Raw genomic sequence first — 26,359 nt, forward strand, 5'->3', positions numbered from 1 at the left:
TATATTTTCTTCTGTTATTTCATTTTTTAACTTTTGTATACAAGAACAATTTTATAAAAAAAACCTTGTAAATTTTATTGAATGATTGTAATACAGTAAACTTTAATTTTTTTTCTGCAATTTTTTCTTTCTTGTTGCATTAATTTTTTTCATGTCTACGCTATGTAACATCACGTTTCGATTAATTAAATTATTTTAATAATTATGTATGTATAATTATGTACCTATAAATCGTATCTTGTGTGTATATCTTCTACCTTGGACATAACATAATTACTTTTGTGAAATCGACGATGATGTGCCAACCAATAATATGCCGTGTCGAAGTTGTAAAATGTATACATGGAAAGACCATTTATAATACAAGAGATGTCTACGTGTTATAAGCACAAATCGGTTACCAAGTTTTATAATCATCAGTGTTATGCGATTGGCTAATGTATTGAATACAATGCAATATCTCATTCTCTAGTTATGGATGGTAATGTAGCTGAAATATGCGAGCAATACACACAACAGATGCGATGTGTATGTCCGAAAATACCTGTATCCGTCATGTGATGGAAGTGTAGCGCGGAGGATCTTATAATCTGTCCACCTTATCGATCTAACGATTGCGTTAAATTATGAATGCGAGTTAACTACAATTCCAGAAATATGTGTGTATGTATGTGTAATTGAATGTACACATGACGTATGCTTGTATACATCTCGATTCCATCGAATACTTATAGGTATATCTACGTTCTGCTCAGAGATTCTATGTAAGAAAAATATATTTTAAATACACAATTCTTTTTTTTCGATTACACTAATTGTATTAACTCTGCTGTTTTATTAGGGTGTATTTGTGTGAAATGTATTTTAGATTTTTACTAATGTTTTATTAAATATTTTTTTTATTTAATGATTTTGGCTGTTGTCCATTTGACGTTACAAATACTTTGAGGCATTATTGACCTATCGGAACAAAAAATTTTACAAATTGATCAGTCAAAGAGTGTTTTGTAGCATTAAGTGGATTTTAGCTTATGTCTATTAATGTAAGATTTTTGTGAAAGTTTTTTTTTATATCTACTTCTAAACGATATAATAGTATAGTAAACTTTAAAATAATTTTGCATAAACTTTAAAAAAACAGCAGGGTTACGATTTACTATCTTTAAATTCCCAGAAAATATTCTCTCTTAAATGAATAAATCTATTCAATTATTATACATTTACTTTTGAAATACTTTGAATATGTGATGCAAATAATACAAATTGTTCTTATGGATATACCTAAGTGTATCTTGAATTTTTAAGTTTCCTCCATTTAAGGTCGAAGAGATACGACGCCTAAATGACATGATAAAATCGTGTAAAAATGTAAACGTAAAAATCTGTGCACAAACAGCCATGCACTATGTGACATTTCTGTGTTCCTTGTCGTTAGTGCCTCGGATAGAGGAACTTATTGTATATTTTATACGCATTTTATCGTGTGTATATTTAAGTGCAATATTGTAATATATATTTTTTAAAGAATCAATCCCATGATATTTATTTTGTCAGAACTACCTAGATCAGTAAAATGTAAAGTATACATAGACGTTAGCGAATTAGAAGAAAAAGAAAGAAAAGGATCTTCATATTTTTTAATACGAAATTTGAGAAGAAACTAGTTTTCTCTGAAAAGTTTTCTCATGAAGTAGCTAGTTTTGCGTTATAAACCCCTCCCCTCCAAGATTTTGTGATCGATTGAAACAAAATGTAATGCACAACCATGTCTTTGATGATGCTTTTTATTAGAGTTCTCACAGCATCACATGAGGACTATTATGTACATAACGACGCGCTTGCTTCCTAATCGAAACGTAAGGATTATATCTATCGCAATAGTATAACGACCATTTTTATATCATGTAATGGATTGTAAACGAAATTGTAAACGTGCTAAAGACGCATATAAGAAACGTTGTAAATGACGCCAGCAACATATCTCTGTAAATGATTTTTTTCTATATGAATAAAAATTATGCTCTATGACATCGAACTTCCAAGTTTTCTTCATTTATTGATGAGATTATTATTAGAGATAAGAAGGTCATTTTTGTTTCACGATACGTTATATGTTTAATTTCCAAATTATAACTTATATTTTACATTTGGTGTATAATATATAGTCATACTTTTTAATTAATTTTTTAATTTTTAATTATAAATAAAAATTTGGATTGTTTAATAATTTTGCTGAATTTAAATTAATAAATTAATGTACTTTTAAGCGTTTTATTGCATGTTTTAATTTTGATTTTATTTCGTCTATTGTGAAAAGTTATGTATCTTATACATATATATGTATATGTACACGTATACAAATTGATTATTTATTGGATTTGTGTAACAAAATAAAATTCTCTTCAACTAAATTTTCTTTAAGATTACCACTAAAAATTGTTTCATAATTAAAATAGAAACAATTTAATTCGAACTTGAAACGATTAAAAACGATTTTACGTGTATTATCTTACCAATAGGACAGTTAGAAAACTCAATGCTACCTTTATGACTTTCTTCGAATCGCTTAAAAAATACAAAAAAAATATCAAGCAGTTAATATTGTATTGTTCCTTGATTCTTTTTTTGTTTTTTTGATTCTTAAATTTAAATTGCAATTAATAAAAATATGATGTAAGAAATCATCTTTTACTTACATGAATTTAAAGAGTATAATAATATAATTAATTATACAAGTCTAATTCAAAATCGTCTGAATTGCTTTTTAAATCTCTCATAATGGTAATTGTCCATCGCCTTCTCTCTGTAATCTTTTCATTTTCCTCGAATGTCTTCTTTGGTCATGCATTTTTTCTTGTTGCTAGATGGCTGAATTCCTGTTCAACTTTTGGGAATCTGAGTCTTTTATGTTGACTAAAATTACAATAAATTTCACTCACAATTTTATATTTAACATAAAGAAGTTAAATGTATAAAAACAAAGAATACATAGTTAGTAAATGGTAATGCAGTTAATAAATTTTGATAATTTAGGAATATTATATGTATCATGTGTACTTCATGTATATGTAGGAAGGATCATTGCAGCAATTACAAAACAATTATCAGTAAATAGCTATTTAAGAAAAATATTAAAATAATAAGACTTCAAAATAATAAGTTGCAAATAATTTTTAAATTTAAACTTTATATAAATTTAATTAAAACATTTTTTACTTGTAAATGGTAATTATATATTAAGTTTTTTCTACTTCTTCATTGACTGGTATAGTGATCTAATTCTATCTGTGAAAAATAATAAGGAGAATAAAATTCATACATCTATTGTGTTGTACGAAATTTACAGCCATATTTGTAGGAACAAACTATGAAGGCTCATCTTTTTTTTTTTGTATCTGTCCCAAAGAAGTTTTAATTTCGTTTCCTCTGTAGCTTTAATGATATAAATTTTGGCTCTGAAAATTAATTGTGCTCTTAAGGAAAAATTGATCATAAAACTTATGTTTTACAAATTGTACAATTACAAATAAAGATGAATCATCATATGATGTTGCTTTAATTTTGACGAATTATTTCCGTACACTTGCATGCAATATACATGTAACCTTTTCTATCTATCGTGTATTTCATTTTTTTTATTAATGTATAAAAACATTACGTTTTTATACATATAAAAGTGTCTTACCGTCAACACATTGGATGCGACGCTTTCTCCAAGCGCCAAACCAACAATATCGATGCCAACCGTTCTCTCGCGGAGTTTCTAAATGATCTTCATCTCCTCGACTTTTTCTCTAAAATAAATCTTCTCTTAATCTAAGTTCTACGCTACACATTTAATTAAAGACAGAATAATGTGCAATCCTAACCTGATGGGCATTTTCTCTCCCTCGCTATTATTGTCATCCGAGAAGTTTCGCGTTTCGTCTTCTTCTTTTTAAACTGGATATTAGACGCTTCGTCGCCGTCGCTCCCCATTCTTTTTTTATTAATTAAACCTGCTATATCCCACTATCTTCTTCCAAGTAAAATCAAAACAGACCTCGACAGACACAGACAGGTTAATGTTTAATCACTGAACTCTTGAGACACCAGATGGCGTCGTGACGGATTCAATGTTTCCCCAAAAACTGCAAAAAAATATATATTATAAATAAAAAAATACATTTTTATAAAAAACAATATTTTTCTGTTATTTTATATAAATTTAATGTATAGGTAAAATAATTTATGTAATAATTAATATAATATTTAATGATATTATCGTTTTCATATCGAATCAAAATTATCGATCGATGTGGGAGATCGATTTGACTCATATTTTAATTTACACGTACTTTCTATTTTTATGTAAAAGTAATTAGAATTTGTGAAACATGATTTAAACATGAATTAATTATAATAATTAGCCGTATTAGTGCAAAAAACGCAAAATTCAAAACGGTATATATTGCAGAGGCATTCATTTTGACGCGTGAAGTTAGCGCTAGAGATGATCATCTCTGGCTCGAGCCAACTTCATAGAGTTCTCTATTATAGGGGTTCACTTTCTTTCCGGAACGGAACGGGACACGGGACGGGTCAGCTCTCGATCGAGTGGCATCGCAAATCATCTAATCGGTAACTATAACGCATATTTATCTTGTATTGTGTTTTGTTTGAACGCGTATTCCTCGTTCGAGCATATATCACGACGCGTGGAGCGGTCGCGCGATCGTAATTCGACAATAATTCCGTGCAAAAATCGATCGCGCGGGAACGGTACCCCCTTCGCCATTTTAACAGCGTTCTTTCTTCACTTCACTCGCGGAATCCGTGGCAATCAGTGGCAATCCCGAGGCACATCGGTTCCGCGACGTGTAATTGGCAATAATTGATGTTTACATTAATGCCACATTGCAATATTTAAACGACTGAACAAGTATTTCGCCTATTTCTTTCCGAAACGTAACGGACGGATCAGGTCTTGATCGAGTGGCATCGCATCGCTAATAATCTTCATCGGTATTAACCTTGCATTGTCCGAAGTGTATTCCTCATTTGAACGTAGATCGCGATGCGTAGAGCGGTCGCATACAATCGTCCGATATTCGTACATCCGTGCGAAAGTTGATTACGCGGGAAAAGTATCTCCCTTCGTCATCTTAATTAACAGTGTTCCCTTTTTATTTGCAGAATCCGTAACAATTATCCCGAGATGCATTGGCCCTGGGGACGGATATCGTATAGGCGACGTTTGATTGGTAAGTGAAATTTACATTTAATTCGACATTATAATACTTGAAAAGTCGCACTCGTGCTCCACGTTTCGATACATTTTATTTCACATTTCGATATTTCTCGGATAATTAGTCTCACGAGCGATTGAAGTGATTAACGTGATAATTGCATTTTCGCGATAATGTGACAATTGTTACAGAAAAATGTCGTTCAAAAAAATTACGCCAATTTACAATATTTTTCCTGGTTTTCTATTTTATTTTGAATATTTTTTGTTGTATTTGTTATATCATTTTAGGTATGAGTGACATGTATGTTATTTTCTATTTCTGCTATTTTCCGGTTATAACAAATCTTATTGAAAATAATGATAATTTTTTTATTAATATTTAAATAATTTTTTTTAGTTTTTATTGATTGCGTGCCGACATGATTTGTCAGTCTTAAAACACAATCGTGAACTGAAGCTAGGAATAAAATATTATATTATATTAATTAATTTTTAGTTCTGATAATGATTCTATAAATATTTTATTTATAAATATTTTAAATACCGTAAAGAATTTAACACGAAAAATAATACTTCAGTCAGGATATAATTTTTAATATTTTTTGCACTAATATCTTTACTAATACTTGAGATGCTTATAGCATCATTATTGGAGTTAGAGATAATTTACTTTAAGATTTTATTTTTACTTTTAATTCACGATTGTGTGTGTTTTAAGACTGACAAAACATGTCGACGCACAATTAACAGAAACTGAAAAAAATAATTTAAATATAAAAATAAAAATTATTATTATTTACAGTAAAATCCGTAAAAAATGACAATTTATTTATTTTTATTATAAATCACATGATTTACTGATCTCATATTCAATTATTGTTTATGTAATTTTGTTGCAAAGTAAATATAAATGTATCCTATTATATTATTATAATAAACAATTCGAATAGCATAATATATCTAAAACAAACCATTTCTCTACACTTACTACTTTATTAGAAATTAATAATTTGATTCTCATGTTTTATACAATAGGAGGTCAATATTTTTAAATTTTTGTTGCTTACTTAATACATAAAAATAATAGTTTTAATTAAACAATACAGAAACCTGTATTGTTTTCAATTTTATTTGTTTATGATATTTAATGGTGGCAATATGCGAGTAACTTTTAATATCGTGTAAACTTGTCATAGCTCGTCGGTTTAATTTTTTAAATATTTAAACCGTAATCAAAGTAAGACTTTAAATGATTAAATAATAACATTACAAAATAATATTATTAACGATAATAAATTAAAATAGTAAAATTTGTCTTAAAAAATTGATACATATGTAGTGAATAAATTAGTGGTAAATAATTATATAAATATAAATAATTTTAAAATGCAAAAACTAACCAGCGGTATTGAATGTGTCAGATTCTTTCATTACTGCTTATTTTATCATTGTTGTAAGTTTCATAAATTCGTTCTCGAACTTGTATTGGATAATAAAGGTATTGGATGCTGTACGGTTAATATTACAATTAGGAGGGCAGGCAGTTCTTATACGTATTACGTTTATTTATCGTACAACTAATCACATTTATTACACCACAATACACGACGGTACACTTAATAATTTAATCTAAGTGATAATCGGTACAGTAGCAGTCGATTAATGCGAAGGTATAAATAGCATACTCTTACATCGCGTACAACTCTACGATATATGTACTTGCCGTTCGTGAATTTCGAATAAAAGTCGCACTCCTTTTGACGATGATTCTCGGGAGGGAGAAACTCATATGTAATACATCTTTTAGTCGTGATAGAGTTATTTTGTTACATCAAATTACGTACAGGGGTGAATAAATTGCCGGTTAATTATACCATGTCCGTACACAGAAAGAAAGATTTCTTTAAATTTAATAAACTGTTTTGTTTGACTATTTCAAAGCATATATTTCTTTGTTTCCATCATAAATTTTACTAAAATTAAAGAAATGTGGTTAAAATTTATTAAAACTAAAGAAATATGGTTTGGAATAGTCAAACAAAACTATTTATTAAATCTAAAGAAATCTTTCTCTATGTGTACGTGACAGTCAGAGATTAAAGTCACTAATCGATTAATCTACATAAAATCAAGCATGTGTTGTAGTATTGATTTTTCTCTCGCTTTTTCTATTATTAGTCGTTATCGGTCAATATAATAAATAATTCCTGACCTATCACATATGAACAATATTATATTAACAATAAGTCTCTTTAATAAATGTCGTGGAAAAATTATATTGTATTAATTTTTTTAAAGCCTTTTTTTAAAATAGCTGCTTCTGAAAATGAGTTATTATTATTAAAAATATTTTAACTTCTCCCGAATTTTAATAGAATCAAATAATTTTTAAATTAATTTTTTTAAATATTTAGATTGTGTCTTATTTCTAAAAATTGAAATCTTTTGGACATTTCCACACATAAAAAAATTACTTTTAAATTGAAACTGTGCACTTATGTATTCAAATTAAAACGATCATTATTTCATATATAAGCAACAATATATAATCTTTTTAGAAGAATTTGAAAATCTTGAATTTCAAAATATTATAGTCTTATTTCAATACTATAAGTGTTATTTCAAGAATATAATATAACTGTTTTGATAATTTTATTCTAAAATAATAATCCTCGATTTAAACATGTAGTATTTTCTATCCAATTTTCTTTTTATTCTAGAAAATTATTCTTAAATAACAAGAATATCATTTTCTTAGTTAAACTATATAAAATTTTAAAATAAATTTTTATTCAAATAAATCTTTTTGATTTAACGCAATATAATCTCATTTCAAGATTTTCGTTTTGAAACTAAAAGATATTGTCAAAAACAAGAATATTCTTTTTTTCTGTGCAGCTAGGAAAAATATGTGTCGATAATAAAATGTCTCCCTCGAGACAAAATGTTTTACTTGAAACATTTTTTTTTCGAACAATGAGTTCGGGAAATAATTACATGAAAAATTCTAAAAGATCACTTAAGCCCTTTGCTTAATAATTTATGCCTGTTTCAATTTATGTGAGTTATAATTCACACATTCTGATCTTCCAAAAATTTGCAGTTTGTTTTCTGAGACTATCGAGAAGATCTCTTAAATAGTATTGTCCGCATATTTTTTGTTTATTTTTTGTCATCTTCTATTGAGACGACGGAGAAGTGGAAGCGCTTTAGCTCACAAACCAAATTTTGGATAGACCTGGTACGTATCTATACAAAGTGAATTATAATTAGCTTTCGTGATTACCTCCCGAACTAGTTAGTATTCGAACAAATGAACAAGTAAAACTTATTCTGTTTCAAGGGAGACATCTTATGTTAGACACACTTTTTTTCTAAATAACGATGTTTCTAAGATTTTAACTTTTATGTTTTATATTAAACAGTATTTATCAGTTTTTAGTTAGATGTAAAGATTATATCTAAAATGGAACTTCTTGTATTATATAAAAAAGTACGCAAATGCATAATTATGCAAGTATGTATTTTCTTTACACCAGTTAATTTATCGTATTATTTGTTGAATAAAAATAATTAAGGTAGATTTTATCAAAAATTAATAGTTTACGAGATATTTTATATTTCATATAAAATTTGCCCCAGTGTAAAATATCTCGTAAGTCATTGGTTTTTCGATAACTCTGCTTTAATGCTTTTTTATGCAAAATAACTAAAAAAATCATTATGTACAAAAAATACATAATTGCATTTTTGTAAATTTGGCAATAATGTTTTATGAGATCTTAAAAAAGTAATTTTCTTCGGTTAACTTTACCATTATTTAACTCTCTCCATACACGCATATACACACGCACACACACACGTACACATACACACACATACATAAATCATACAACTTTTATTTGAAACATTTCTCTAAAATTAAAAATAAATTATGTTATATAAGGGATGATACTGATTAAAATGGAATATCAAGTATATATGATTATTTTATTTTGGACAAAAGAATCAGTTTGTAAAAAATGTATTTTATAAAAATTTGGGAACATGTGGCTTGATAATGTCAAAATGTTTTAAATATGTTTTTTTATATAATATTATTATATAAAAATAACTAAAAGTAACTAAATATTAAAATTAAAGCTTATTTATTCTAATATTTGATTTGTGTACAATGCTAATTTTATAGATTTAAATAATTTAGAAAAGTACTTCAAAATTTACCGAAATTTAGATTAAAGTTTTAATGACTTATTCAGTGACTTTACTTTACAAGTACATTTCCCTTCATATAATTATGATATTTACTACATTCTATATCTGTCACATTAAACAGAGTTATTAAAAAATTTAAATTATGCCAAAAGAAATGTATTCGAGATATGTGCTTAACTTGTCGAGAAACATTCAATAAGATTGAATATTCAATCTTCGACAGATTGAATATTCGATCGAAGTGCTTTTGCACTTGAAAGTGTCTTCGGATACGCGATGGAATTTGAGTGGCGAGTTTATTGACTCTGAATTCTTCTCCAGTTTATTTTGCTTTTCCTTTAATTCCTTCAACGATAACCTGAAAATTGATTCTCTTCCTTACGGATGCAATAATAAATGATTTTATTCATGCGGTCTGGATGCTTGATCAATTGGTTCCAATTATACGCGAAAAGTCCTCTTTAATCTCCGACTGTACGTATTATTCGCAAATAGATGATATAGTCTTTTTTAATCTTAATCTAAAGCTATCTTGAGTTGGTACATTTTATACATGTAATTATAGCGTAGATAGTGGAGACGACAGATCTCATTTTGAGTTAAATAGACGCACTAGATCGATTAAGTATAAATACACGCAATTTAGAGAAATGTATGTAAATTGTATGTAAATTTTAATTTAATTTGAAGAGATCAGAAATAAATTTCTGTAGCTTATGTAAAAATTCAAATCTAAATTCAATAAATATAAAACTTGAAAATGCAAGTATAGTTTACGACGAAATTTTACATGCAATTGTATTTGTGAGAATATTAAAACTTGATATTTATTTTTAAAATAAAATAAAAATTTGTTTTGCGGAAAAAAACAAGCTGTTAATTCTGCATTTTTGTGCAATTATGTGTGTGTGTGTGTGTGTGTGCGTGCGCGCACGCACGTATACAAACACATACACACACAACACGTTATGTTAAGAATTGAAAATATTATTTTAGTTTTAAATCATTAGAAAATATTAATCAATACATTATAAAATTACATATCATTTAAAATATAAAGAAGGATTTTTATTATTTTTATTATTTCAGTAAAACAGTAGACGTATATTTCAATAAAACAGTTAACGTAATATTTTCGAGTTTTTATAAAAATTATGTAATCGTCTTAAAATTGAAAGCAGCTTTACCATAACTCAATTCAACTTGGAACAATAATTGCAATTCTGGATTATAAGGATCTCGATGTAAAACTCGGAATACGAAAGTTTAATCGTCGCAATCTGTGATTTCAGGATGCATCGTTTTGTAATGTAAAGATCGATCGAGGCTTGAGATCAATCGTCTCCGTAGTACGTGGTATTATTGGCTCGCGGTCGCAACAACGTGAACGTCCGTCGTGTGATGTTATCGATCGCCCGTCAGAATCGTTTCCACCGACATCACGTTCAACCATCGTTAAAATCGTAAGTACATACATACATTGTCAACTACGGCACACATGAAAGAGCGTACAATTGTTTTCTCCTCGTTCAAGAACAAGGGCGATCGCATCTGATTTGTCTCTCTTCCGGAAAGGAAATGCTCGCATGTGATTAGCGCGACTACAGTTAGTTTAAACACGACTTAATATTCATGATGCACTTAGATTTGTCATTAAGAAAAACGTCCAAATAATCTTTTATTTTTTTTATGTGACGAAACATTTTCTCTTTGCTTATAATTTTGCATTTTCACTTAAATGCAAATTGCAACAAATAAAATAAAATAAAATAGTTCTATAAAATATGTAGGATATTTCACCCATTTCTCCTCGTAATTATAAATTTCTTTAATTTATTGTGCATCGCTTAAAACGTTTTTTTTTAAATATACACAAATGTACAAATAATTGGAGATTTATCGTGATATCAATATAATATAAGAAATTAGGGTGTTATTGTTAATTGCACACAGAGATTCGTTGATAATACGCACATCGCAATTAGCGTGTAATCGAATGAACGTCGAATGCTATGCTATCGTCGTGCTAATCCAATACGAGCGTCGACAATTGGTTCTTCCTTACAAAAACGATATACATGCGCTTTACATTTTTCCCCTTCGCTCTGATTTCCGTGTGAAATTGTCCTTTATTTGCTATAATGAAAGGAAGAAGGTTTACATCGATCGTAATTAACGAAAAACGAAGAACGCATTCGGCAATTTAGGAACTTGACTCGAAACGCGATGCGGATTTAAGGATGGCCTGCTTGAATATAATCGCAATCGCGTGTAATAACACTGTTCGCACTGTGCGATTTTGTAGTGATATCCATATGCAATTTCTCCATCGTGTCGCATCATATTTTCACGATATCGCAGCGCTATTATAAGTACGACATTATGGCGCAACAATCATATATTGTATAATAGTTTTCGCATTTCGGTTAGCATAATTCAATACACTTCGTAGTGTTCGTCGATCGAACGATTTTATCGTAACATCATCATAAAATTGAGTAACGTAAGTTACGCCCGCATTCCCTTCGGAGGATCAAGTCAGCCTGAAAAAATTTCTCTTATTGAACCACGTGGTTACAAATATATATATATATATATATATATATATATAATATAATATAAACGTTTCTACAGATTATTTTATTACCTCTCTAAATAATGCGCTTGTGCCGCGTTTGATCTTCACGAATCCTCTTATCGTACAGTATGTCGCGAGAGAGACTTAAAAGAATAGTCTTCTTGCGCGCTCTCTAATGTTGATAGTCAGGAGTTCGGAAAGGATCAGGTGGGACGTAACAGGTGGGCTCCTTAATCGCAGCTGAGCCGTCGAGATTTGGGTCGAGTAACACGCATGATAATTCTCAAACAATCCTCACTGATCTTTATTGTACGCTAATGGCCTTTATCGAGATTTCATGTCGTGCTGCCTTAAACCGTACTTACATCGAGTAAGTATACATATATATATATATATATATATATATATGTATATACTTTATGCTGTAAAGATCAGTGATTTTTCGCGATCGCCGTCGCCGCCTGGAATCCGTGACGCAAGCGATTCGAGAGTGTCAGCATTGATCGATAAACCCGCGACTCGCGTCGCGACACGTGTCGGTGTGCTTAGCCTCTACTGTGTTTCTCTCCTCTTTTTCTTCACTACTACGTAATATAATAATATACCAGCTAGAAAAGGATCTTAATAATTTATATAGAAAATGTACAAGAAAATCTACATTTAACGAACGCGTGTGATATTTCTATATATGAGTTACGGTACGACGCGCGATGATATAGAGCGAGCGAAGAATAAATAAATTAAAAACAGAAGTCGCGAGAGAGGAAGGGGAAGCCCGGGGACGAGTTTTGTGCCATTTACGAACGAGCGATCCGCCGTGCGTCGAAAACTAACGACGCGCAATGCAACATTTGAGCCCTTGATTCGCTTCCATCTTATGCACGGGCAGTGTGGTATGTTTAGATAATTTAAAATTATCTAGACAAAAGCAAAATAAATTACATATCTTACATAAAATAAAGGTGATTTAAGATAAAATTTGATCGTTTTATACAATTTTAAGATAATATTGCTATTGAGTAAAATAATTTAGGATATAAAAACAATATGTATTTACATTTCTATTTATAAATCTTCATTGTTTAAGAACGAGAGTTCTTCAAATAATTCAATGTAACAAAAAATGTTCTTTTTTTGGAGTTTGGACCAATAAATGCAAATAAAAATCAAAGTTGGAAAATATATTAGAATGATTAATATATAATTCCTTGTTAAAGTTTTTAAACCGTTAATAGTTACGAGTAATTTTTATTGTGCTATTATTTTATGATCCGTGCAATTTGTTGTTATTATTTCAAACAATTTATTAGGATAAATGGTAAACTTGGAAATTAAAATTAAGACTAATCTTTCACTCTCGTTGTTTATATTAACTTAGATAATAACTTGAAGAAAATAACACTTCTTTTATTAAAAATAAAGATGGAAATAATGTACATTTGAATATCTGAATAAAAATAAGGTAAAGTCATTTCTTCATCTAGTTAATTATCCAGATAAGTTTATATAAATAACGGCAAACACATTATGTACAGAACTTTAAGAGTTGAAGGAGACATTTATATCTATCTCGTCGAATAAATCATTTAATAAAGACACCCGCTGTTCGGTTTCTTGTCACGCCTGCTCAGTCGAGGGAACGATTTGCGAAACGCGTGGTCCTGCGCACATCACTTTCGATTAAACGCGACATGCGTATCCGTCTCTCGACGCGAATGCCATACGTTCCAATTTTAGATGAGCGCATCTTGCTCCCGCTGGAAGCAGTGCTTAAGCTGAGCAAAACGGATGCCCGTTGACGACTTAAATTCGTTATACGCCTCGAATTCCTAATATCTTAGAACCGAGTGCGTCGAGGTCGATTTATCTTACGAACGAACCGACGTCATACGAGCTTCCACATGATTTCACCAAATTCACTCAATTCGAGCAAATCAACACACCTAAGCATTTCAAATGCCATTGAATTTGCAGAAGTAGAGTGATATTTCACGCTCTCGCGTTGATATGTACAAATCTTAGATAATACGTTTGCATGCGGAAGATTGTTAAAAAGTCAAATAAAACAATAAAGATTCTAGGCGTTTAAAAATCTTTTGTCATAGTAAATATTACTCAACAATACTAAAAATGTAGGTCATTATCTTTATGGCGGAAAAAAAATATAAATACTTCTATCTTTCAGGCAAAAATTCTTTAACCCTACATAGTGCAACTGTCGGTGAATTTGATATCCAGGCGTTGATACAGTTTTTGTCATTAAAATTTTAATAGTTCAAGTAATATTTAAATAGATTAGATTCTATAATTAATTTCTATCGAAAAACAAATCATTTTTTGATCATAGGTAATTGATAATTAAAAATTTTTGGAAAAATGAGCGCAAGAGATAATAAACATTATTTTTTTAAATTTCGCACTCTAAATTTATAATTTGAGAATTTATTGTTAAGATACTTATAACATTACATTAAACATATTCAATACAACATAAATTCAATACAATAAAAAATCTCTTTCTGCTAAAATAAAATCTTCAAGATGATCAAAGAGAAATGAAGAACTTGATTCATTATTCTGTATGTTTAACGCCGGATAAGCGAGAGTCACATTAGCTTTCTAGCAAGGCGATGAGAACGATAACGCTCCTCAGATTCCGAGGTGTGATATACCCTTAATGATAATATATAACGGTTAAATATATTTTATGTCCGAACATATCTCCACTTATCTACTTGCTTTGCGTCCGTTTTCGTTTCTTCTTTTGCCCCCCCCCCCCTCTCTCTTTCATTGGATTCTCGCGCTGTTTCTATCTCTCACGCCCACTTTCTCCAAGTGCACCGGCTCTCAAGACACAAGACGGCCGCGAATAAATCAGATTTGAAATGGCTAGACGTGGTACATGCGCGCACGCATTTTGCGCTTGTCTCTCTACTCGGGAGAGGCCAGCCTTTTAGTAACCGACGGCGATACGAGCCCTCTAGTGCTGGACGCGGTTGAATCATGCTTCCGTAGCAGGTGTGCCGCGGTTTTCTTAGGAATAAAGTCGAGGCGTACATATTATCGCACGTACCTTCACCTCGCTGTTACTATACTCCGCGACATCGAAAGATCGCCGCGATGCATAATTTGCGGTCATACGTCGCGTAATTTTACACATAACTGTTCTTCATACACGTTGAATATACGCGCGGGGCTTGAGACAACTTTCGAGAAAGAGGATTGAATAAAATAACATAACAAAACAAAATTAGTTAGAAGTTACGAAAGCTAATTAGTACGTCAGCAATTTGTCCCCGAGAAATAAAACTTGAACTGTAAAGTTGAGACGGATTTAGAAAAAGGTACAAGTAAAAAAAAAATTCTGATCTCAATCCTACATCATAGAATGATACTCTAGATTACAGTTTCGCTAACGTAAGTGGGCTCAGCGCATATAAAAAAAGAGACAAAAGCGTGGGTTAAATTTTTCCTTCAAACGGGAGTTTTGCTGGTGTGCGTCCCTTTTCCAATCATTACTTCAACCCTCTGTTCTCATGAGCACAATGTAAAAGGGCTCGAACAAGATTAAAGACATCGTGCATCAGCGACGCGTGCGATTTTCGAAATTAATTTCGCTTTGCCGAATCTATTAGGCTTTAATGATAGTGCCTCCAATAATATAGATGCATTAACGCGCTCTGTTCGTACACATCACCGCGCGCTCTCGCATCGTATCGCGCGCACAATCTGTACACGTCCGCGTTTTGTATATAGCAAATTGATGTTGATGAATATGAATTACCATCGAAGCGTCGGAGGAGCGTTTCGCGATCGTTCCGAAAGGGCTCGATTATTTTGTGTGTTATAGCGCGATATTAATAACACGTTTCATGCGCAATCCGCATCGTCGAATATCGTTGCACGCAACTTAATTAAAACCATCAATTTCTATTGATCGCGTCAGTGGCCGCGCTACGAGCATTATGACACGCGGAAGTGAATGTCTTCCGCGCGAAATCCCGATTTGGGTGTAGTCATTTAACGGTAACAGAAATACGACAACATATTCAAGCGATTATTCGCCGTTGAATGTACGCGGTATTCCAGAGTAATTGAATCTGTCGCGTAAATTCGACCCCGCATTTAATCTCGCGACATTTCCCACGGACGCGCGATTTATCGGGGTGCGAACGGCGATCGTGCCATCAAAGATTCATGCCGTTCAATGAATCGCTTGTCACGGAGAAATGTCGCGCAGCAAATGTCAGAAGTGAATCGAGACATCGAGAAATGCGCCTGCTCTACAGAGAGACGTTCGTCCGAACAGCGAAATTGCCATGTTGAAGTGAATGAAACTTGGATCAGAGTTTGTATTTCCTTCTTCAAGGGACACGTGCTTCGCGAAAGTCAGGGTGAAGTTCGAGAGTACTTTTCAGATCGACTTGAAAAATAGGGAGAAATTGAAAAAATATTTATCGATACGATAACACGGATCGTCCGAGCTTTTGCTCATTCCCTCAGCATACGTCTGATCGATCGCACCTTCTATATGATAAACGTGCATTGCTCGCGTCGCTTCGCGGGGCGGACGCGCTCGTCTTGAAAAAAAAAAAAAAAATCGCTGCTCCCCCTTTCGTCTTCCTTCCTCGTGTCTTGCTTTCGACGTAGGATCGCCGATGAATACGCAAAACAAAATCGGCACCCCCGATACCGGTATTCGCGGTCGGGAAATCAAGATATGCAGGTTCCTACGAATACGGTTGGGAGGGGATTGACTTCTCTCTTTTCCTCTCTGTTTCTCTCCCTCTCTCTCTCTCTCTCTTTCTCTCTCTCTTTCACACACTATCTTTCTCTCTTTCTCTCATTCTTACATACACACAAATACATATACGCACACACACTCTTTCTCGCTTTCTCTCTCTCTCTTCTCTCTCTCTTTCTCTCTCTCTCTCATTCTTTCATTCACTATCTTTCTCTCCATCTTGCTTTCTATCTCTTCCTCTCTTTCCGCGACGTACGAGCATCTCAATGGCACGATCTCGCCCTTCGTTGGAAACGGCGCATTCGGCGATGCCATTCGTCGCGCCACTCGATGACGATCGACCTCTGTGTCACTGTGAGTCCACCTTGGCCACTGCCGTCACTCTCTTGGCCAAGGATCAAGTACGACCTGGGAAACATAACAGAGCCATATGAGTATAGTCGCAATCGCGTTGCCCAGCTGTGCGTTACCGGCCACTCCGCAATATTCTGACAGGCAGTTCATAGTCGTTGCAGCCATGCCCATATTATCAGAGTTGCCCTATTGGAAATCTTGACCACTCAGATTGGCCACTTATATTTTTTAGATCTTTAGATAAAGACAAGTAAAAAGTCAAAGCACTGGCTACGAGCCAAGGATATATAAAACAAATTTAAGAAACAAAAAATAAAGAACAAAAATGAGAAGCTTTATTTAATCTTCATTAATATCTTTTGAACTTTGAATATCTTTGTATTGGTCAAGCAATAACGAGATTGATGGATAATAAGAAATAACAATATTTGCAAGTCATGAAGAGCAATTTTATAATAACAAGAATATTGAATTTTATAAAAAATTTATTACAAGTTGTTTTTATTTTTCTGTATTTGGGAAAATACTTTTTAAAATTCGCTTAAACTTATTCTTATTATACTGATTTATACATGAACACAGTATAATACATTTTCTTATCTTTTTGAAGACGCAGAAATTTTAATTATAAAATTTTCAGCTCAATCATTATTCACACAAAGATGAAATAATTTTGATTCTTCAAAGGAAACATATAAATTTTTAATAAAGTGATAAAATATTGTACTCACTTATTTGGCTTGATTTTGGGGCATCTGCAAGCCAGATCTGCCGAATGAACGTAAAGGGATATGTCGCCACGTCGAATCCTCGAGTTAGGGTTTTTCTTGTAGATAAAATCGACGTTTAGAGTGAATCGGATCCAGGATGTGCCTGATACGCTCGTGCCAGCCTGCGAGCCATCGCTTTTCTTGTGTCTGTCTGTTATTCTGCCCAGAACAGCTGCGATGAAAAAGAACATATTGAACACTGCGTTTCAAGCGCATACACGTAATATTACCAAATAATATTATGTAATTAAAGTAATTAAATTGAAAGTATCTGAAACAAAGATACATACAGAATGTTAAATATACACACAGAATGTTCAATGGTACTTTTGGGAATTTTTAAAAAATATCAGGAAATTATGTAGTTTTAGACGAATAAATTGTAGGGGTTTGTATGCGTGCATAGGGATAAGTAATAGCAAAATCAATTGTTAAAAGAAATTAAATAACGGTAACATTAATTTTCGAAAAAAATCTGTTTTTTAAGATCACATGGAAATCATCGTCATTTTTTAAAATATAAATGGAATTATATAACTTTTCTTGCATGAAATGGTTGTAGTAATTTTATACATAAAATTATTAAAGTAGAGTATGTAATAAAAAAGTTAATTAGTTTGTGATTAGTATGTTACATTGGTATATATTTTGCAAATAGATGGAGTTATTGGTTTTATCGCTCTTCTCTCTCTCTCTTCTCGGTATTTATAAGATATAAAACATTTATAAAAATCTTTTACGTAAAAATGATTTAATTTAATTAAAATTTTTTGGTACACACACATCATCTTTTTAAAATAGAATTTATCTTTTTATTAGAAAATTTTCTGTCATAATTCAGTAAAAATGCAATTATAAATGTTTTACATGTAAGTAAAATGCATCGAATGTAATCTTTTTTAACATGGATACGTAGACTCCTTTCGTTCGGATGCTTTAATCCTTTCAACCTGTCGAGATCATAGAATCGAATGGGGAGCTGCGATCATGGGTTCAGCTTTCCTTTTCTTTCTCTCTTGTTACGATATCTTACAATCATCCTATCGTCCTCAGGACAGAGATACTATTAGCCTTTCGCTAAGGACTGGGGTCGTGCCCCTGCAAAACGATTCAGCGTTGAGTTGCATTCGATCGAACCATTTATTACTCGACGTCGGCGTTACGAGTTTATACACCGTCGTGCTTGACCCTAGAGTTTACTGTTTGAATCATTGCGTTATTCTTGACATCGTAGTCCGGAGATTTTACTACATTCCTCGTAGAAGAGGATAGCAGAATGTATCTTTGAAACGGAAATGTGTATTTTCTCTGATAGTTTCGTAGCAATTTCACGAATTCTAAAGTTAGTTACTGATGAATTATTGCATCCTGTGACTTCAAATTGATTTCTTGTTGCAACAACAATTAATTGACGGAAAATATAATGTAAAACGCAAAAACGCAAATTTATATGAAAAATTTTGTATATTTACAATTTTGTTTTATTTTACAAGTAGTTTCTACTATTATTCTAAGAATTTTCACTTTTATTAAGAAAAACATTTTCAATGGATAAAATTCAAATTGAAATCTTCTTAAATGCACATTTTATATATGATATTAATAAAGAAAAATAATTTTACCTCTTTAAAAATAAGACCTCTTTTTTTCTTTTGTTATTTTTATCGTTTATTTTTTATAAAAACAAGCAAAGTTATTTTGCATCGTGATTTTATCTCGTGCATTATAATATTAATACCGTTGCAAAAGTTTTCCTACGGTTTTCCTATCTTTCTCCGAGTATCACCGAGTATCGCACTCAGCGGAAAACAGCGCGGAGGCACGCGCACCAACCGTTCCCGATCGGTTTTGCTTTCGCGATGCGGCTATGGGATGCGCGGTCGTTTCGACCGCTATTCTAAGTCGGAGACAGCTAAGTGCAGACCTGTTGAAGATTTATCTGCGCTGAATCAAACAAGCGGACAGGAGAGGGAGCGGCAAAGCCGCGCTCCACTCGGCCAAACTCGCGCTGGACCGCTGGCTCAAAGGCATACCATTCTATTATTGAAAGCCCCGGCACCGTTAAAACGCGAGTCTTTCATTTTTGAACGAGCCACGTTGAACACACGCCACCGCGAGGGAAGAGAACGATCGCGGCCGTACGCAAACAATCCCTTTTCTCTCGCTCTCCCCAGTGATGGGATTAATAAACCACGAGCCCCAAATATTACAAAGCCGGTAAACAAGGGAATAGTTGAATTTTTTAATAAAGAAATAAAGAGATTTGTCATTAACCTTTTATTATTTATATTTCTTACAAAGAACAGTGACAGCAGAATACAAAATACTATCGTGAAAATGTGAAAAGTGGAACATGAAAAATTCTTTATAAAAGTTAATTTTTTACAATTTTTGATTCAATGAATATATTCATTTTGGTTTCGTTTCTTTACCATTTTTATTACTTGAACCTTTTTTTGTAACAAGTGCAGGGCTTTCTAAAGCAAAACCCGTTACTATCTCTTCTCTTACTGTCTCCCCTGTTTTTCTCTTTTCGCTTCTCCCTCACTCTACGCGTACGTTTATGTTCGACTTTTTCGAGGACTTTCAAGAGAAAGAGAGAGAATGGCATAAATCGTTGTTTCACATGCGGCCTCCACACATTACTGGAGCGGGCGCACATCTATCCCCGATAAAAGCCAAAACAATTCCGGTGGCTTTGTGCCGTGCAATGTTTTTTCACATCGGGCAATCGGGAACTGGCGATTGTCTACATCGCTACGTTTATCGTCGCTTTCGAGCATTGTCATTTAATTTGCCGATATGTGATATTAGTAAAAACAATATAATATGTAAATTAATATATGATATTAGAAGTTTCACATATTTTGTTACTTACTGTTGTCGATCAGGAAAATAATGTACTTATGTATTGAATATAATATTCTTCTTAGACACTTTTAGTTCTCATGATTCAACTTTTTATAATGAGAATTGGAAAATATTTCTCTCATCATCTCCCACTATATAGTTTGAAACAATTGTGAAACGTTTACCATTAATGATTAAAAGAAATTATAAGAAAATATTTGAGAGTTAAATAATTTTTCATAATGTAAAAATTACGTGATAGTTCCAAGTGTGCAATTTTATAAATCTCAAAGAAATCGTAATATATCGCTTCACTTTATGAGTCTTTTATTTTTTGATATGATTATAATAGCCGGTATATTTAAGGGCGAGTTAATTATAGAATCTCGTGGCGGCGGGATTTACGTTGTTTGGGTTTGGGTTCCATTATATCAGCAGGACGCGGGTGCGATTAATACACCGTTCTTTGTCCACATAACATTGTTTGGCGCGGAAACACTTACCGTAGTCTCTTTTGCAGTACTTGTTGAGATTTAGCCTCTTCGTGCTGGCGCGACACTTTCCGCACTGATCTGCAACAAAACGAAGCGAAAGACAAATTACAGCCGCTTTCAGTGGCTTAATCAATTTATGGCGGCGCGGGTCAACTCGCGCCAGTTAATTCCCTTGGGCGCAGACGTTGGCGAACGAGGAAACGCATCGTTAGCAGAGTAGTTCTTTAAATTGCGCGCAGAATAGAATTCGGTCGGGTCGAGCAATTGTCGGAATTGAACTCTGGTGCAGAGGTTATCGAAATGGCGAACCGGCTATTATTACAGTAATTGTGGTACGTTACGCTAAAACCACATTAAAGTTCTCACGCACATAGTTATTAATGAATAATTGTGTCCAGGAATAATCGAGATTAATACTATTATCGGCTTACAATATGAATCACATTGCATTGAAATGATATTTATGTCTGCATTTATGTGAGAGATATTCTCATCTCTTTATCAAAGGTCTTGAACATAACTATTTATTGTTTCGCATTTCCCCTGAGATAATCCCTCGGGAATGGATGTAGAGGAAGCCCATAAGACCATGAAATACTTTGCAAACGGGGGATCAAAGGAATCGACTAGCTTGGGTGTTTTCCTCGCGGCCAGTCGCAATGATCTCCCAACAACACATAGTTCAGGCAAAATAGCCTGCAAACTCAATCTATTATATATATATACGGTTTATGTTATTATTTTTAAAATAAACAACCGCAATTAAATATTGAGCGTTGTTTACAATAAAATTAAAAATATAAACGATTTTTAGGAAATCAAGTTTTACAGCGCTGTCGAGAGATTTTATTTTAACAAAATTATATTCTTAATTTCCCCGCCTTTTAAGTAAATTAAAAAATTGTAAATATTAAGCGATGATTAAGGCTGCGAGGTAAAAAGTAATTTGCCAGCTTGGGATAATCTATGTCTATATAGACATATAAATCTGATGTCAGGCGAGAGAATGAGTATCGTGACGTCACAGACGGACGGGAAGTCTCCGACCTCGTGTCGCGTACATATCGCAGGCACTTGGGTTACTTCAGCTCGTCTGGTCTCGTCTCGCACTTGACACGACCCATTATCATTCACCGGCGTATCCATCCATCTATTATCTAGCCGCGACTATCCATCCATTATATCCCATACGGTCAGCGCGTCTCGCAGCCGTTCAATTAATTCCACGGGCAATATGTTACAGTCCCGACTGGAGGCCAAGATGGTCGAGAGTCGCCGCGTTGACTGGGATGAGATAGACTTCAGAACACTTCCTCAGAAGTTGAGGGAAGAAGCCGTGTCGAATTATAACCGTGTCTTTTAATACAAAGAAACTTAAAGATGAAAAGTAGACGATGTCAAAAACTAACGAGACTAAAGAATTCTCTTACATATTATTAAATGTAATATTATAAAAATATGCAACATATCGTATTGTTTTGATTATTCTCTACGCATAATGTTTGCATATTGTGCGCGTCTTCAAGTATTAAACAAATTACCATAAATATAAAATTATATTCAATTTTAAAGTTTTCGAAATTTAATGAAATACTATACAATTATGTAAGTGAAATAAAGCTAATATAAAGTAAACTTGGGTGAATTTTCTAAATTCGGATGTCAGAAAAAGAAAGATGTACGATAACTTCAAGTTCGACGTATCTGTCTATCAGTTTTTACTTCATGTTCTCTTAACGTTACGGCGGGGGTCCGATTTGTCCAAAAGGCGAGCGTGGGTAGGCAGATGCAAATCGACGTCGATTGCCGGCCGCATGGGGCTAACTGGTGAATTAGCGTGAGCTGCCCACCTGGTACTGATTCGCGATCACCACACTGATGTTCATTCGTACGGCGGGGACGTTCGCCGGATCGCGCACATGTCGGGGATTGAAAGCGCGTGATTGATCGACCGACGATCGAGGATTGCGGGCGCGAGATCGCCGCCCGACTGTTGCGTTGATTTATCGGCAACGACGTGCTTGAATTTCATAACTCGACGGAGATGGTAGCTGACGCGGGGGTTTCCTCGTGTCGGAACTGAATTTGTTGCGCATGTCTTACAATGAGCCACAAGCATGAGCGACATCTTTGATTTATGCGCCAACAATAAATTTCGAATAATGAATTAAAAATAAAGTGTATTTTATTGGTTATCATATGGAGCCGTTTGAGAGGCCTCTTAAACAGAGTGAGATCCTTAACAGTCAGAGACCAAATCGATTAATTGTCCGGAAAGATTGTCGTAAAATTTTTACAAGGTTACGTATGTGTTATAATACATCTGAAAGTATTGAAAAAAAATTTTTTTTAATTTTACAGATTATTATATTATTATTACATTATATATGTATTGTAGATTATTATGTCACACAGTAAAAAACATTTTGAATTTATGTTGAAATTGGACCTTGTTAAGATTTTTATACTAAAATGTAACACATTTGCTTGTTACTTTAACATATTATTGTTGCGTTAATTCAAGTGAAGTGTAGGGTCAAAATTCGGGCTAAAAAAAAAATAAACTTAAGAAACCTGCGGTTTTTTAATTTCAATAACTTTTAGCTAATATTGTAGCGCTAAAACGTTCTGAAATACACGTGCTTAGTATTCAAATAGTCGCACTAATTAGTCTACATATTATGGAATGTACTTAGCACAAATTATAAAATTATGATTTTATATCTAGACAAATTTTTCTGTATAATAATTTTCCCCGAGTGTTTGTACCAGCGAGCGCTAAATGCACCCAGCAAAATTTGTTACTATTATATATTTGTTTACACATTGCGAAGCGTGTCGGTTCGCAATGTGTAAACGTAGCGAATCAGCAACATTGGGTAGAAAGTTGGCGCGTGAGAAAACATGCGTCGGACGAAATATTTAAAGCTGCTGGATAGGTAGCGAAAAATATTTGTTTTTTGATACGCGGGCGAGAGAGAGAGAGAGAGAGAGAGAGAGGGAGGGGGAGTGGAGAGCAACCGGTTCTCTTATACGCGAGGTAATGGTATTTTACGACTTCGAACGTCGCGCATCCGGCCCGCGAGAATGAACGGTGTACAGCAAAAAAACAGGGTAGAAACGTGCTACAGGAACAGAAAAAAAATTTTTTATAAGCCGGATAACATGCGCGCGTGTGCCGAGATAACTGCGGTGTCTTTTGCGCGTTGCTTGCGTTTAGGCCGTTTAGGGTACGGCATCAATGAAGTGATCGCTGCGCTGCTCTTTCCATTATTTCTACAGTAAAACATTTAAATCAAACAATCTCATCATCATTTTGATGTTCTTTATTTACATTATCTATATAAATAAAAATGTAAAATGTTTGTTACTCATCTAAGATCTCTGTAAGTTATTCACCGATTGCTTTGAAATTTTGACACAACGTTGCATTCGTAACCGGGAGTGTTCTTATGAGGTCTGATTATGGAAATACCGTGTGTTTCAAAAATGATGGCCATAATTTAATTTTAAACAATATTTTTTTAATGTTATTTTTTTTGTAATTTTGACCCGAGAGAGAGTGGGAGAGACGGGAAGAGACCGGGAGAGACGGGGAGAGACCGGGAGAGACGGGGAATGACGGGTAGAGATAGGGAGAGACGGGGAGAGACGGGGAGAGACGGGTAGAGACGGGAGAGACGGAGAGAAACGGGGAGAAACCGGGAGAGACGAGTAGAGACGAGAAGAGACCAGGAGAGACGGGAGAGACGGGGAGAGACCGGGAGAGACCGGGAGAGACCGGGAGAGACGGGGAGAGACCGGGAGAGACCAGTAGAGATAGGGAGAGACGGGGAGAGACCGGGAGAGACAAGTAAAGATAGGGAGAGACGGGGAGAGACCGGGAGAGACCGGGAGAGACGGAGAGAAACGGGGAGAGACCGGGAGAGACGGGGAGAGACGGGTAGAGACGAGTAGAGACGAGTAGAGACGGGGAGAGACCGGGAGAGCCGGGGAGAGACTGGGAGAGACCGGGAGAGATGGGGAGAGACCGGGAGAGACGGGGAGGGACGGGTAGAGACGAGTAGAGACGGGGAGAGACCAGGAGTGACGGGGAGAGACGGGAGAGACCGGGAGAGGCGAAGAATGTTTCTATTGTGTTTAAATTAAGGTAATCAGAAAAATAAAGATGGCTTTTATTTTATTGAAAAAAAGGAACTTATTTAAAACAGTCTTTTGGATTTCTAAATCCATGGCAGCTTTTAGAAAAAAAAGTTAGAAGTACATGAATAAATGAATATTAGATTTATTAAAGATAGATAAATTTTATTCAAAAATAGCTTATTCAAAAATAAAATAAAAAGAACAACAGTAAAGCAAGGCTCTTAAAAGTTAAACAACGAAAGCAAAGAAAATTTGAAAAAAACGTAGCATAAGAATAGAGAGCCACAGCAACGCGTGGCAGGGCATAGCTAGTACGAATATAAAATAATTCTCTTTCGACGCAAAGCCGATATATTCGGAATATTAAATCTTATCAGTACATGTACTTGCGTAAAGGGGGTAATATCTTAACTCGAGTGAGATATTCAGCTACTTAATAAGATTTCCCAACTGGTTACTCACTAGACAGGACTACTCGCATACATCTATCCTATTTCTCGTTTGCGTGTCGTTCATCAAAGTGACTGCAAGAAGCGCGCTCGCAAAACACGAAAGGGTACGAGAGAGACACTTTGCATTCACGTGCGAGTTAAGCGAGATGAGAGAGAGAGAGAGAGAGAGAGAGAGAGAGAGAGAGAAAGAGAGGGGGGGGGGGGAGATCTTTGACCCTGGGAGTGTCCGACTTTTTGCCGGACACATTATCATAGACTCCCGTAATGTACATCGAACGGCTAAGCTAAAGATATGATTGAGGCAGCACCACTATACGCAAGAAAGAGATATATAAGAAACAGAAGTTATACGAACGATGAGATATTTGCAGACCTGAGATTTTTCTGGTCACATATTTTAAATGTCAGAATGTCTTTTCGTATTGCTAACTTGATTTAATGAGCTTCGATTTTCTTATGGCCATTTCTATTAATTTATACTGAGAAAAAAAGTCAAAATATTAGCAAGCAAATATTACTTATGACATTT

At 33.7% G+C, this 26,359-nt stretch overlaps 1 protein-coding gene, 1 long non-coding RNA gene and 1 pseudogene across 2 annotated transcripts in view; all 3 read right to left on the reverse strand.

Moving 5' to 3' along the window:
* Window positions 1–792: 792 nt before the first annotated feature.
* LOC105841037 lies at window positions 793–4,085 on the reverse strand (annotated as a pseudogene).
* Window positions 4,086–10,508: 6,423 nt separating this feature from the next.
* Window positions 10,509–13,224, reverse strand: LOC118644978. Its single transcript, XR_004962745.1, has 2 exons — window positions 12,093–13,224; window positions 10,509–11,988 (listed from the first exon to the last, which is right to left on the reverse strand). It is a non-coding gene; the product is annotated as an uncharacterized LOC118644978 (long non-coding RNA).
* Window positions 13,225–13,428: 204 nt separating this feature from the next.
* Window positions 13,429–26,359, reverse strand: part of LOC105830683 (netrin-1) — a 227,519-nt gene continuing 214,588 nt past the window's right edge. The window contains exons 5-7 of the mRNA XM_028189330.2: window positions 21,245–21,313; window positions 17,853–18,063; window positions 13,429–17,175 (exon numbers count right to left, since the gene is read on the reverse strand). Coding sequence (XP_028045131.2) covers window positions 17,031–17,175; window positions 17,853–18,063; window positions 21,245–21,313 — 425 coding nt within the window. The 3' untranslated portion in view covers window positions 13,429–17,030. The remainder of the gene's footprint in view (window positions 17,176–17,852; window positions 18,064–21,244; window positions 21,314–26,359) is intronic.

Source organism: Monomorium pharaonis, chromosome 3 (genome assembly GCF_013373865.1).
Source record: "Monomorium pharaonis isolate MP-MQ-018 chromosome 3, ASM1337386v2, whole genome shotgun sequence".
Lineage (NCBI taxonomy): Eukaryota > Metazoa > Arthropoda > Insecta > Hymenoptera > Formicidae > Monomorium > Monomorium pharaonis.